This window comes from Aptenodytes patagonicus, chromosome 5 (assembly GCF_965638725.1).
Source record: "Aptenodytes patagonicus chromosome 5, bAptPat1.pri.cur, whole genome shotgun sequence".
Lineage (NCBI taxonomy): Eukaryota > Metazoa > Chordata > Aves > Sphenisciformes > Spheniscidae > Aptenodytes > Aptenodytes patagonicus.
Genome location: NC_134953.1, coordinates 66,844,405 through 66,856,868, shown reverse-complemented (window position 1 = coordinate 66,856,868; position 12,464 = coordinate 66,844,405). Strand labels below are relative to the sequence as shown.

Here is a 12,464-nt window from a genome sequence, read left to right as displayed (position 1 = left end):
AGGATGGTGAGATGCCATGTAGACAGGGGAAGGAGGACTCACCAGGATTGTACAGGTAACATGACCTTACCATCACATCTCCCTGTCGGGTTAGACTGCCCTCAATCTTGCTGCAGCTCATTTTACTGCTCTGCTGCTCTCCCTCTCCTTGTCATATCTATTGACCATGGTAATTCTTCTGGGCAGCAGTTTTGTCTCCTGGCTTGTCTATGGTAGGAGCTCTTGGAGAACAGGGCCACAGTCCCTTGTGTGCTGGTTGGGTTATGTCCGTTCTCTTGATTTTAGTCTGGCGGTGCTGTGTGATGTTGCAGTCACTCAGAGCACTGTTTTTACAGCTGGAGGCAGCTGGATCCGTCCAGCCTGTGTGTTTGGTGGAGGTGGCCAATTTGTTCCTCACTTCATGCAGGCGGATGAACGGCTTCCGGACCTGAATTTGGCTGAGGACAGCATGGAGCTGAGCTAGAGCCTGAGCCTGGCTACCTCTTACATCCTCCCTCCTATGGCTTCATCCTCCTGGGCATGGATGACTGCGAGTGTTTCCCCTCGCTGCTGGGGTGTATGGGACTTCAAAGAAAGTAGCAAATATGTACAGGTCATTTGTTAACAAGCTGCCTCCATCCACAGGTTGCTGGAAGCAGGTCAAAGGACAAGTAGGAGAAGCAGGCAATCGGGCTGTCAGCCAAGCTGACGCATTGCTTACCATGATGTTCCTGCTGCTATAAATTGCTGCCAGCAGTGCTTTACCAGGCTCAGCTCCAGCAGAGCAGGAGGGAGAGGATTTTTACCTGCACCTAGCTCCCCATCAGGTTCAGGCGCGGGAGGAGCAGAAGAGGAGCAGGCAGGAGAAGGCAGTGTCAGGCATCCCGGATGCAGGGCCAGCATGGCATCTCTGCTAGACAACATCGTCAGAAGTTCTGCTGTCATTCTGCAGCTATCTGTGGTGCTTGGTGTCATCTTCATGCTGCTGAAGGTGGCCCAGTTCTACCAGGAGAGGAAGAAACTCATCAAAGCTTTGGAGGCATTCCCTGGTCCCCCGAAACACTGGCTCTATGGCCACAATCATCTGGTAAGGAGGGAGCTGGACTCAGTCAGGGTGGGTTTGTCCCAACAACTGTGGAAGATATCAGTCAGGATGAGAGGGTGCACTGGGTGGGGTGTGCATGTCCCCTGCTCATGTCCCTTCCTACAGGAGAGGACCTCTGCACAGGGAGTGCCAAGACTTTTGCAGGGCAGGCAGAAAGGGTGCCTGGGTATGAGATAGGCATCATTTTGGTAAAAAACAGAGCCACATTGTTTTCGTTCATGTGCTTAAACATGGAGTTAGGTGATTTCTGGGACTTTCATGAAGTTATTTAAATATGAGCAACCATAAAATGTCTCTCTTCTGCATTAAACCTTGTACCAATAAGAATCTTGCCCCCTGCAGCCACTTAAGAAGACATGGCCACAAAAGCAGGACATTTTATTGCAGCCATTTTCATCATTCTATAGTGAAGATATTTTTGCTTTCATGTTGCATGCCCACCTTGCACTGCTGAATTTAGAGAACAGGGGTGTAACAGCCTTGGTTCCCCTGGCCTGTTCACCGGGCATCCTGGCATTGCCCATCTGCTCCCAAGTGCGACACCAAGCTGCTCCGAGCCCAGGCCATCCTAACGCGGCTCAACTGCAGCCGGGCCCCAGCTAGGGACTCTCCATGGAGCTGCCTTGTGCTGCAGGGACATGGCAGCTCAGGCAGCTTTGCCACCTGTGCATGGTCCCTTTGCCATGCCCAGCATCTCCTCTACCTGCAGCATGGAAAGTCCCCCTGTGGCAAGTCCGCCCACTATCTCCTCATTTCCCAGGAGAGGATGTCTTGCATGTGCTTTCCACGAGAGGGCAAGTTTAGCCCCTGCTCTCCCAGGCACGTCTCTCTTTTTCTGCCTGCATTCAGTCCCTGGTTAACTGTCATTGCAGATAACTACAGATAAAATATTATATCAGATGGTGTCATGGGGAGAAGAATACCCCTATGCCTTTCCCAGATGGCTTGGACCAGTCCTGCCTTCTCTAGTAATCCACCATCCTGAATATGCCAAAAGCATACTTGGCCAAACTGGTAAGTCTCTATATCTGGTTTTGGGAAGTCATGTCCTTGACACTTCCCTACTGAGAAAATCATGGGAACCTTGCCTGGAGTCAGAGTCATCCTCTCTGCCGGCTTCCTTCACAGCTATTGCAATTCCTCCTTTGCTCCCCTTCGCAAACTCCCAGCCCACCTCAGGTTTCATGGAGCAGTTTGTATTCTCATGCAAAACAGTGACCACGTGCCTGTTCCTCCCAGTCCACGCTCTCCATTATTGTTGGTCTTACTGTCTTCTATAGCATCTACCACCACAATATCTGTGCTTCCCAGTAAACCCAGTAATATGGGTGAGCTGGCACAGCAATGGCTCTCAGAAGACATCTCAAGTCTCCTCCTCTGCTCCTCTGTGGAGCATGATGCCTGTGAGTGGTACTTACATGGGCATGTCCAGTAACTCCCATCCATTGTTCTCAACTTTGAGATTTGCCATGGCCATTTCTTTTCCACACATATTTTTTGTTATACCTTCTTTGGTTTTCTCAAGTCCACTGAGGTCATATTTGTAGAAGACCACTTTTAAACTCTACCTCTAGTGTTAGAGTATTTTACATATTGAAATGAGACTAATTCTACATTGTGATTTAGAGGACAAACTCTAATGTCAATTTATCTTGAATTTTCTTTTTTATTATGTTGAATTCATTAGCCATTCATACTGTTCTGGTATTTATTTTGTTTTACAGACCGCAAGTCCAATGTACCCTACAAATTCTTAGTTCCCTGGATTGGTAAGTAATTTTCTTCCATTATCCCTTTCTGCCGTGTCGCACATTTCATCGGCTTCCCTCTTCTCTTCCTTTATTTTGCTTTCTTCCGTTCTAAAACCAGAGTTTGCATATGGGAGGGTTCATTTAGGTGTGAGCATTAGAACTGGTGGTGCCCACCTAGTCGTGGAGCACATCAGATGGCTTTGCCTTGGATCACACACCCTGGCCTTCACGAAGCAACCTTCAGTTTGCTCAGGGACTGAATGCTACCATGGGTAACTGGGGTGAGACACACCAAGGACAGGGAGGTTCATGGCTTGCACACAGCTTTGAGGTAGCCCTCCAGGGTCCTGCTAACAACTGTCAGTGTGTGCTGCAAAAGGCACCCAAGTATTTAATTTAGGGCAGAAAAACCCATCTGAGAGAGCAGTGCCTCTGCCATCAAGGCTTTGGTTTCAGGGTAGATTAGGTGTGCACAGCCGGCTGCAGTGAAGGACATGCGGGCATGCTTCTCCTCCATCCAAAGAGCGCCACTGTGAACGGCCTCAGAGAGACTGGAGAAAAGGCTCCACCGCTAACTCTTCCTCCCCCCAGACCATGCACATTAGCCTGCGCTTGGCCAAAAGCAGTAGTGAGGCTGTCAGAGCCATGATCCGTGTCTGGAGGAGCTGATTGCGCCTTTGCTGATTGTGTCTCCAGGGCGGGGGCTGTTGATCTTGCATGGAACCAAATGGTTCCAGCATCGGAAGATGCTCACCCCAGCCTTTCATTACGATGTGCTGAAATCTTATGTGGCCCTGATGTCAGACTCGGTCAAAGTGATGCTGGTAAGAATCACCACTCCTGCTACTTCTACCTTTCAGCTGTGCACCAGCGAAAATAATCAGGTCTGGGAATGACTGAGGGAAAGAGACTGGATTTGGATGGTTCCTAGAGTTTCATTGAACTTTTTGGGTAGTTTTGAAGTTCTGAAATGGCTGCCCTCACCTTCCTCTGGCCATTCCACTTATTCTCTCTTTCATCTGCTTTTCAACAAAACCAACCACTGCTAGAATATCCTTTCCTAGCCCAGTAATGGTAAACCTGGAAAAAGAAATGCACAGTAAGAGTTTGATTAGATTCACAGAATATATAGTGAACTAGGGCCTCTGCTTGCAGAAAAAAAAGTAATTAGCAGTGTGGATCTGGGAAGAGGGACAGGAAAATATGACCTGATCGTAGATGGTAGTCTGTCCTTCCTTACCCCTGTCTCACCACTAGGATAAATGGGAAAAGAAGAACACAGAGAGGAAGTCAGTGGAGCTCTTTCAAGACGTCAGCTTGATGACACTAGACAGCATCATGAAATGTGCCTTCAGTTATAATACCAACTGTCAGACTCAGAGGTCGGTGCCTGAACTTTCAAATTCTGGGAAAGCAAGTGCTCCTGTTTCCGCACTCATGTTGCTAACACCAGCTTTAACCTTGGTCGCCTTACAGCAACTCAAACTATTATATCAGAGCTGTTTATGACCTGAGCTACCTCGTGAGCGATAGAATCCAGACTTTTTCTTACAAGGATGTCTTCTATGACTTGACTCGCAAAGGCCGTGACTTTCGGGATGCCTGCAAGCTGGCCCATACCCACACAGGTATTTCTCCCCCTTTCTCCCCAGCCCTGTCTCCCAGCTGAACCTCTTCCCGACTTGTATCTGGAGCAGCTTGGAGGCGGGTTGCAGCATGCACTGGCCAGAGGGTTACACATTAAACAGAGTCCAAGCTGCTGACCGAGCAGACAAGTACAAGAGGTCTCTGGAGGGGCAGGACGCATCTAACTGATCATTCTTCTATGCAGATAAGGTAGTAAAAGAAAGAAAGATGTTGCTGTCCAGTGAGAAGGAACTTGACAAGATCCTGAAGAAGAGACACCTGGATTTTCTGGACATTCTTCTTTGTACCAAGGTGAATGTTTGAAATAATTGTATCAAATATCGAAGAACATACCTGCGTGGCACCAAGGATGCATCAGCAGGGAGCTCAGCACCCCTTGCTGGAGTTTGCTGGCAACAGCTTTCACACTCCAGATTTCCTAGCCTGGGGAAAGGTGAATTGAAAGGGAACGAAAAACAAATATGTGGGATGCAGTGATTGAACATAAATAGCTCAGACAGACTTTCATCTTCCTTGTTCATTTTCATTGAGCTCATTAATAATTTAAAATAAGTGAGCTGTCAGAAACCAGAGAAGAATGAGATCTTTGGAAAGGTTACAAGGAGGCCACCTTGGCTATAGTCTTCTTAAGAGGTTTTATTTCTTACCTTCTGTAGTTTTACCTTCACAGACACCTTCAGATTCTCTGGACAGAAGCTGCCACTTGGTGTTCAGGAAGGAGATACACTCTATGCTCACTCTGTCTTTCTGGAGCCATTGCCTTCTTTTGTGTCTCAACCTGAAACAGAAGTTGTCCAAACCAAACTACTGAAAAATGTAACAGGGACCCTTGGTAGGGGATCAAATAGGGTGTCCTTCTGAAGGGCTGGGATCTGGTATCCCACCAAAGCCCAACTCTGTAGCTCTGTTGGCTGCAGAGTCAGCAATCAGTGGGTCTGGCTGTTCTCACATGTATTGGATATATTTTCTACTGGCTTACTTCCTGATGTACAGGGAGATACAAGAGACACCAAATCGGGCCCTTCTTCATGAGCATCTGGGGTTATTTTTAACCCAAAGGAGCAAGTCCAATTAATGTGCGCTTGAGAATGATATACTCTCCTCTTTGTTAGGATGCAAATGGAGTTGGGCTATCCGATGAGGACCTGCGTGCCGAGGTGGACACGTTCATGTTTGAAGGCCACGATACCACAGCCAGTGGGATCTCCTGGCTCTTGTACTGCCTGTCATTATATCCAGAGTACCAGCGACAGTGCAGGGAGGAGATCCAGGGGATCTTGGGAGACCGAGATACCATTGAGTGGTGAGCTAGGACTTCTTTTTCCTTTATTTTGAACTCTTTTCACTCATCCTGAGAAGGAAACTTCATCTACCTTATACTGCATCTGCACTGGGGCATTCTGCTTTTCACGTAGCAATGCTGGCAGCAAAGGGAGGACTAGGAGAAGGAGAAACCCCAACAGGAGACGGAAGACATGGTGGTCCAGCCCACCCAGTCCCCATCGCTGGTGTCCTCATTGCTGCCACTCAAACACAGCCTGACCCCCCCGATTTGCTTTCAGGGAGGACCTTGGGAAGATGACTTACACCACAATGTGCATCAAAGAGAGCTTGCGCCTGTTCCCACCGGTTCCTTCTGTGTCCCGATACCTCTCTAAATCTGTCACATTTTCCGATGGACGCAGCTTGCCAGCAGGTCTGTTGAGTTTGTTCATCCTTCATGCTGCTGTCCGTTACAAGTGGGGCACCCTCACTAGAGCTGCTGTGCGGAGGGGCTGGTGGGGCTTCCAGCCTCTTTTCTCTCTCCAAAGGGCTGTACAGGGCCACCACAGCTTACCATCACAGCTCTCCTGGAAGGGTGGCTGGAGAGAGTCCAAGGACATGCTCCAGGGCACTAGGGTGTTCACAGATCTCAAAGGGGACTTGCAGAGAGTTGATCCTGGCCAAGACTAAAAGTTCATCCACTGATACCAAAATGGGGCCCAGCTCTGAGGCCACTGTTTCTTCTATGTGAGGGTTTCAGGAGGTGATCTGCCTGGACAGGCTGGGCATCGTCCCTGCCAGATCTCCTGCAACAGCCCCTGCAGAGCCCAGGGAGGGAGAGCATCCCACAAACGCCTCTCCTGGGTCTTCACTCTGAGGTGTCACCAGCTTTTTCTCACTTTTCTTTTCCAGGCTGCCAGGTTGGACTGAACATATTTGCTATTCACAGGAATCGGGATGTGTGGGAAGACCCCGAGGTATTTTACCTTTATAACAAGAAGGGGAAGATGATCTCTGAGCCCAGACATCCACTCCCCTTGAACAAGGCAGCCTGTGCCTCACTGCCATGTCGGGGGTTTTTCCCCCTCTTATTCCAACAGTCCATATCTAAATGCAAAGTTAAATGAAGTTACCAAACACTCCAAAGGCTTTGAACATGACAAAGTGCTGGGAAAGGGTGTTGAATAGTCTATCTTCTTGTATGGTGACACAGAGATACTCAGACTGCTTTCAGCTGCCCTGGATAGACTTAGATCCCAGTGTGGTATGAGAAGTCCCAAGCTCTCCAAGCACTGTGTGATTTGAAGCTGATGTCTTAGAGGCTTCAAGGAAAGAAATAGCCAGGAAACCTGAAGGAGGATCTGCAGCTGCCTCTCTCCAGTGGCTCTCTGGAGAGGCAAGATCAGGCACCTCTGGACAGGAGGGAGTCTGACTTGATCATTGCTGCCACAGATGAGAAAATGCCTGCAGGCATCTTGGGCACTGTAGTGTGTGATCTGGATATCTCCAAGCGGAAGATCTGCATGGCCATCAGTGCCCTCTTCTCATCTACCTGGCTGGCTTTGCAGAGGGATGAATGTCAGCTGCAGCTCCTCTGGGGCAGCAGAGGCCGCATCCAGCCCTACCTTGGGGACTAGGGAAGAAGCTGGTGCTGCTCATGTCAGAACCAACACTGACTAAATGGCCTTTGTTGCTCCCACAGGTGTATAATCCCCTGAGGTTTTCTCCGGAGAACTCAGCACAGAGACACTCCCATGCTTTCCTGCCTTTCTCTGCTGGATCCAGGTGGGAGATCCTTCATCCCTCTCCTTCCCCGTAGGCTGCCTTGCATGGGACACCTAGCTCAGAGCCAAGCTTCTGAAGCACCCATGAGCCAAGTTGGCTTAGCCAACTCAAGCAGGCTTTCCCTAACAGGATCTCCACCATGCTCCATCAGCTCCAGAGTGTTTCCCACACCCCAAGCTCTGTGGTCACTATGAAGTTTCACACACTTTTCTCGTGGATTTGTGGAGATATTTAAATTTTCTGTTGCCTGCATTGAGAACAGGAGCTCCCTTGTTTAGGGGTAAATACCAGTGCACCTCAAAGCCAAGCTGGGCCCAAGTCTCTGCAGTTCCCATGCTGTATCAATAGACAGATGCAGGATACTGAGGTTTCAGTAACTTGCAAGAGGAGGTATTCCACACAGAGTCAAAAATAACATTTCTGAGGTGTCTGAGTTTTGAGCTGGATCCATATAGCACTCTCCAGTGAAGAAATCCTTAATTTCATATTTTTTTTCAATGCTTATTAACAAACAACAATACCCCACCGCAGAGCTGGGTGCACTTTGGTGTGGCATGAGGGGATTCCTAGATAAGCTGTGGCATCATCCTTGCAACAGCTGGAGGTCCCCCAGCACCCCAAAGGTGCTGCTTCAAGAAGCTCATGCATGGGCTGAGCCCAGCTCTGGGGCAGTCGGGGATGAAGGCTGCAGTAGGAGAATTTATCATCCTCTCCTCAGGAACTGCATCGGGCAGCAGTTTGCCATGAATGAGATGAAGGTGGCTCTGGCCCTGACCCTGCTCCGCTTCGAGCTCTGCCCCGATCCATCCAAGCCTCCCACACTGATATCGCAGATCATCCTCAGGTCCAGCAATGGGATCCACCTGCATTTGAAGAAGATTCACTGACCCTGGGGGGTACCACAGTGGGGGGCAAGCGCTTTCCCAAGGACCACCCTCCACCCAGAAGTTTAAGAGGGGGACACCAAACAGACCCACCCTGGCCACCTCGGACCTCTCCCACATTGACTGCTGCCATCCAGGGGGGCCTGCTGAGCCCCCTCGCACACACACTAAACCCAGCAGGTCCAGGTCCCATCCTTGCATGGGGAACAGCACTACTAAGGGGGTTTTGCAGCACAGCTGTGGCTCAGCCTTCACCTCCGTGGGCATCCTCCATGTCCTATGCATCTCCTCACCTCTAATCTGCCCTTGCACGCTGCCTGGCGGGACTTCTGTCACCTGCCTGTATATTTGCAGCATTACCAGTTCCCTGCTCAGGCATGGCAGTGACCAACGCCAGTGTGGTTTGCATGGGTCTAAAGCCTGGACACTGCCCGAGCATGACATCCCTCCCCTGCCTCCAGCCTGGGTGTACCAGGCAGGAGAGCTCCTCCCTGCAGCCGCACTGCATCCTCATGCACCACACTCCAAATTATTCCCCCTAATCCACCCTGCGGCTGGCGCTGTGCCCGCCATTAGGGAGACAAAGGCCAGCGGGTTTTTCTGCCCTAGCGCTGAACTTCCTTGAGCTGAGGGTGCTCAAGAGCCAGCGCAGAGACGTGTCACCAGCTAATCTGGAGAAAGCACTTATCATGCTGAAAACGTGTGATCAGCCTTGTCCTCCTCTCTGAAATGAGAATAAAGCCTTGTGGAGATGCTCCCCAAGCGTGGCTTTGGCTTCCTTCACATTTGGGGGGCCAGGGGGATACAGGATGAGTCCCAGAGGCAAGGCTGTGCCCAAGGGTGCAGGCCTGCAAGTGTTTTCTTAAGCCACAAGGGCTATTTCAGCGGGTTTGTCCCCCGTTGAGCCTGAGGAGCCTGTTTCCACCCCTCCCACACTGTGGGTCACCAAGCCCTCACCTCTGCCTCCAGGAGTTTCTGTGGTGAGAAAACGACTGAAACAATCTTGGGTCAAACAAAGCAAAACAGAATTCACCACCCCCCCCAGCAAGAACAAAATCAGCTTGCAAAAAAAAGTGCGTCCCGAGAGGGGGCACGAGTCTGTCTCAAGCCCTTTTCTGCAGAGGCTGAGAACTGACCACTCAGTACATGAGTGAGCTGCCCAAGGGGTGCAGGTGGGCACTGGCCCTGGGGCTGGGCTTGTTTTGGGGATGCAGGAACCCACTGCAGGCCCCCGCCCCAGCACCCGCCATAGTTGGGCTCCCAGGCCAAGGGGGACCTGCTGGGTGAGCTGCAGGTCCGGGGTGGGAAATGGATCACTAGGTGGCAGTGGGAGACTCAGAAAAACCCAAAGTCCTCCCTGGTCCCTGGCAAAACCCCCTGGGCTTGGCAGGGAGCATGGCCAGGCCCAGCAGGACAGCGGATGGGCCCCACCCCTGGGGGCATCCCCGTCCCATCCCCACCCTCAGCCCTGTGGGGCAGCAGAGCAGGCACCATTCTGTTGTGGTCCCCAGCACGATGGTGGTATTACCCACAGCAGAGGGAAAGCTTGCCACTGCAAGTGCCCGGGCACTCAGCAGGCATCAGGGGAAACTGAGGCATGGAGGGCTGCACACGTGCCATACCATGGTGAGAGACAAGGCTGTTTGTCCAGCTTTCACCCATGGCAATAGCATCACCAACATCGCTGCAGGCACTAACATAGCCAAACCGTGTCTGTCTGTCTGGGCAGCTCACCTCTGCTGATGGTCAGACCAGGACAGCCAAATATGAGCATCTCCACATCTGAATAAACCCTCACAGCACCCTGCTCCCCATCTCCACCGCTTGCTGCATCCTCAGTTTGAGAAACAAAATTCGTCAAGAGCTGGATCCGGACCTTCTTTTTGGCTGTTTCTGTACCTAATGGGATAGGGATGCTGTGAATAACCAACAAGGTGCAGCTTGTATTTATTTTGCAAGGCAGCTGGAGACCGAGTTCCTCTTCTCCCGACCCTCCCTTCTCACCCCCAGGAAGAGACTGGGTGCAGGTTGTGTAGATGCCAATGCCACCACCCTTGCACTGCTGGTGGATTCAGGCTGGTCTCAAAGGTCAGACTCCAGCTCTCCTCCTCCCCAGCTCCAGCACAGCGAGGCCATTGGAGGGCAGCAGTTTGATATAGCTTTACATTACTGGCCCTATTTGTCAGACATTTCAGACACCCATCGGGAACAAGCAAGCCACGTTGCAGCTCTGCTCATCCACTCTCTGGTTTGTGGTCCAAGCAACGAGCTTGGGGAGCGCTTGGCCACAAAGACCTGGCCCAGTCTTCTTGGGCATGAGTTGCAAAGGAAACCAGGTGGCACTTGAAGATGTCCCTACAGCATCTTCTGGTTTGGGCATGGGGGAATGAGACCAGGGCAGAAAAAGTTAGATCTGATGAGGACCCGCAGCTGCTGCCCATCCCTGTGTCTGTACGGTACCCTGCTTGGCCTCCTAGCCCTGTGTTTTGAGGCCATCGCCTTATTCACTGCCATGACCAAGGCTGCTCGTTTGGTTTCCAGAAGTCTTCCTGACTGTTACGAATGGCCAAACCCCAACCACTTCCAGCGGAGACCTTCCCCGGGGAAACCACTCTGGGAAATCTGCTCAGGAAAGAGAGGAGAAACTACTGCCATTTTTGATGCAAAAAATGGATCGTTATTCCAGGCAGTTCTGACAATAATCGAGGTAACCTGAGTCAAACACTTTGAAGTCCCTCCCCATTAAGAATCATGCTTAACCCTGGTTTGCAGCTTGAAGGACCAAAGCTTTTGGGGGAAGATCTTGCAGCACCTATGCATTGTGGAGTCGTAATGCAGTAGCAACCAGGAGAAAATTATTCTGCTTTTCAGCTTACCGGGTCAAACCGGGCAACCCAAACATCCCCTCACCTTCAAACACTGGCAGTTTCTGGACAGCAGCATGTTCAAGATAACCTCCTCTGCCAAGCCACCGCTAAACGGCTTTGAGAGCAGCTAAAAGCAACGCAAGGAGCCAGGCAGCACCTGGTGACACAGATCTAATCGCCTGAGCACTTGCCCCAAATGTCTCCCTGCCAGGCAGTGACATTGCTGCGATGTCTCGGCTCTCTCCCTCCATCACCATGGCTACAGCAGCCGCCAATCCATGGGCGAGTGCTTCCAGGGTACCACCAAACCCTCTCGGAGATGCTATGAGAGCCAGCCCCTTTGGCAGGGAGACACTTCAGGGACCCCGGGACAGCCCGTAGCACCAAAAATTCCCCTTTTTCTTCTTTCCCTCCTCCTTTTTATTTTCTCTTTTTTTTTTTTTTTCTTCTTTTTTTTGAAGCACAAACAATGGAGCTAAAAGGTTGGGTATCAGGCCGATAATCATGAATGACGTGTCGTTATTACACACCACACATTCATTATCTCCCACTCCAGCCATGTCACAGGCGGCTGGAGGAGGGCAGATAACGGGGTGCCTTCATGCAGATGGCTTATTATCAGGATGTTCCAGGAGGGGCTTTAAGACAGTTAGTGATGCTGTTTGCCAGTTAAAGATTAGAGACCCCAGAGAATAATTAACAATCCCAAAACCCAGTTTTTCTGCTGGATTCTTCTGCTTTCTCCCCCCTCCCCCGTCCTCTTTAATCTATTCACTCTAGCAGGTGTAATAAAGTGATAAGGACAGGCTCCAGGGATGTTTGTTTGGCTACTATGGGTGTATAAACCAACAATGGATGGTATTTTACTTCTGGCTTTCAGTGGCTTGAATCAAGACCAAAAACTTTGCAGCCCCCTTGCCCACACACAGCCACCCCTACACGCCGCGCTCACAGCTCCCACCTGGGTGGCTGGGCTCCTTCCCCGGCCCGAAGGACCGTGACGGTGGGATGGGCTCCCTTTTTGCTTCTGGAGGTCCAAATCACACCGCTTGGATGTCAAGGCGCCAAATGCCAGCACATAAACCCCAGGCTACGTTGCTTGGGGCCAGAGCTGGAGCTGGTGGTCCTTCCAGCGGCGGTTTACCTGCATACAGCAAGTCTTTAATTAAACCACCTTGGAATA

The 12,464-nt window shown here is 50.8% G+C and overlaps 1 protein-coding gene across 1 annotated transcript; it reads left to right on the top strand.

The window, feature by feature from the left end:
• Positions 1 to 763: 763 nt before the first annotated feature.
• LOC143161337 (cytochrome P450 4B1-like) lies at positions 764 to 9,176 on the top strand. The gene is made up of 12 exons (XM_076340258.1): positions 764 to 1,066; positions 1,957 to 2,098; positions 2,809 to 2,853; positions 3,532 to 3,659; positions 4,093 to 4,217; positions 4,312 to 4,463; positions 4,667 to 4,773; positions 5,595 to 5,785; positions 6,045 to 6,178; positions 6,658 to 6,722; positions 7,448 to 7,530; positions 8,249 to 9,176. The coding sequence occupies exons 1-12, from the start codon at positions 881 to 883 to the stop codon at positions 8,415 to 8,417; spliced, it is 1,527 nt and encodes a 508-aa protein (XP_076196373.1). The 5' UTR covers positions 764 to 880; the 3' UTR covers positions 8,418 to 9,176.
• Positions 9,177 to 12,464: the final 3,288 nt, after the last annotated feature.

Bases quoted from the DNA above. Each gene is read 5' to 3' on its own strand.
- LOC143161337 (XM_076340258.1), top strand. From the start codon at position 881: ATGGCATCTCTGCTAGACAACATCGTCAGAAGTTCTGCTGTCATTCTG. The intron at 2,099-2,808 runs GTAAGTCTCTAT...TTTGTTTTACAG, and splicing joins AAGCATACTTGGCCAAACTG to ACCGCAAGTCCAATGTACCC. The intron at 5,786-6,044 runs GTGAGCTAGGAC...ATTTGCTTTCAG, and splicing joins GACCGAGATACCATTGAGTG to GGAGGACCTTGGGAAGATGA.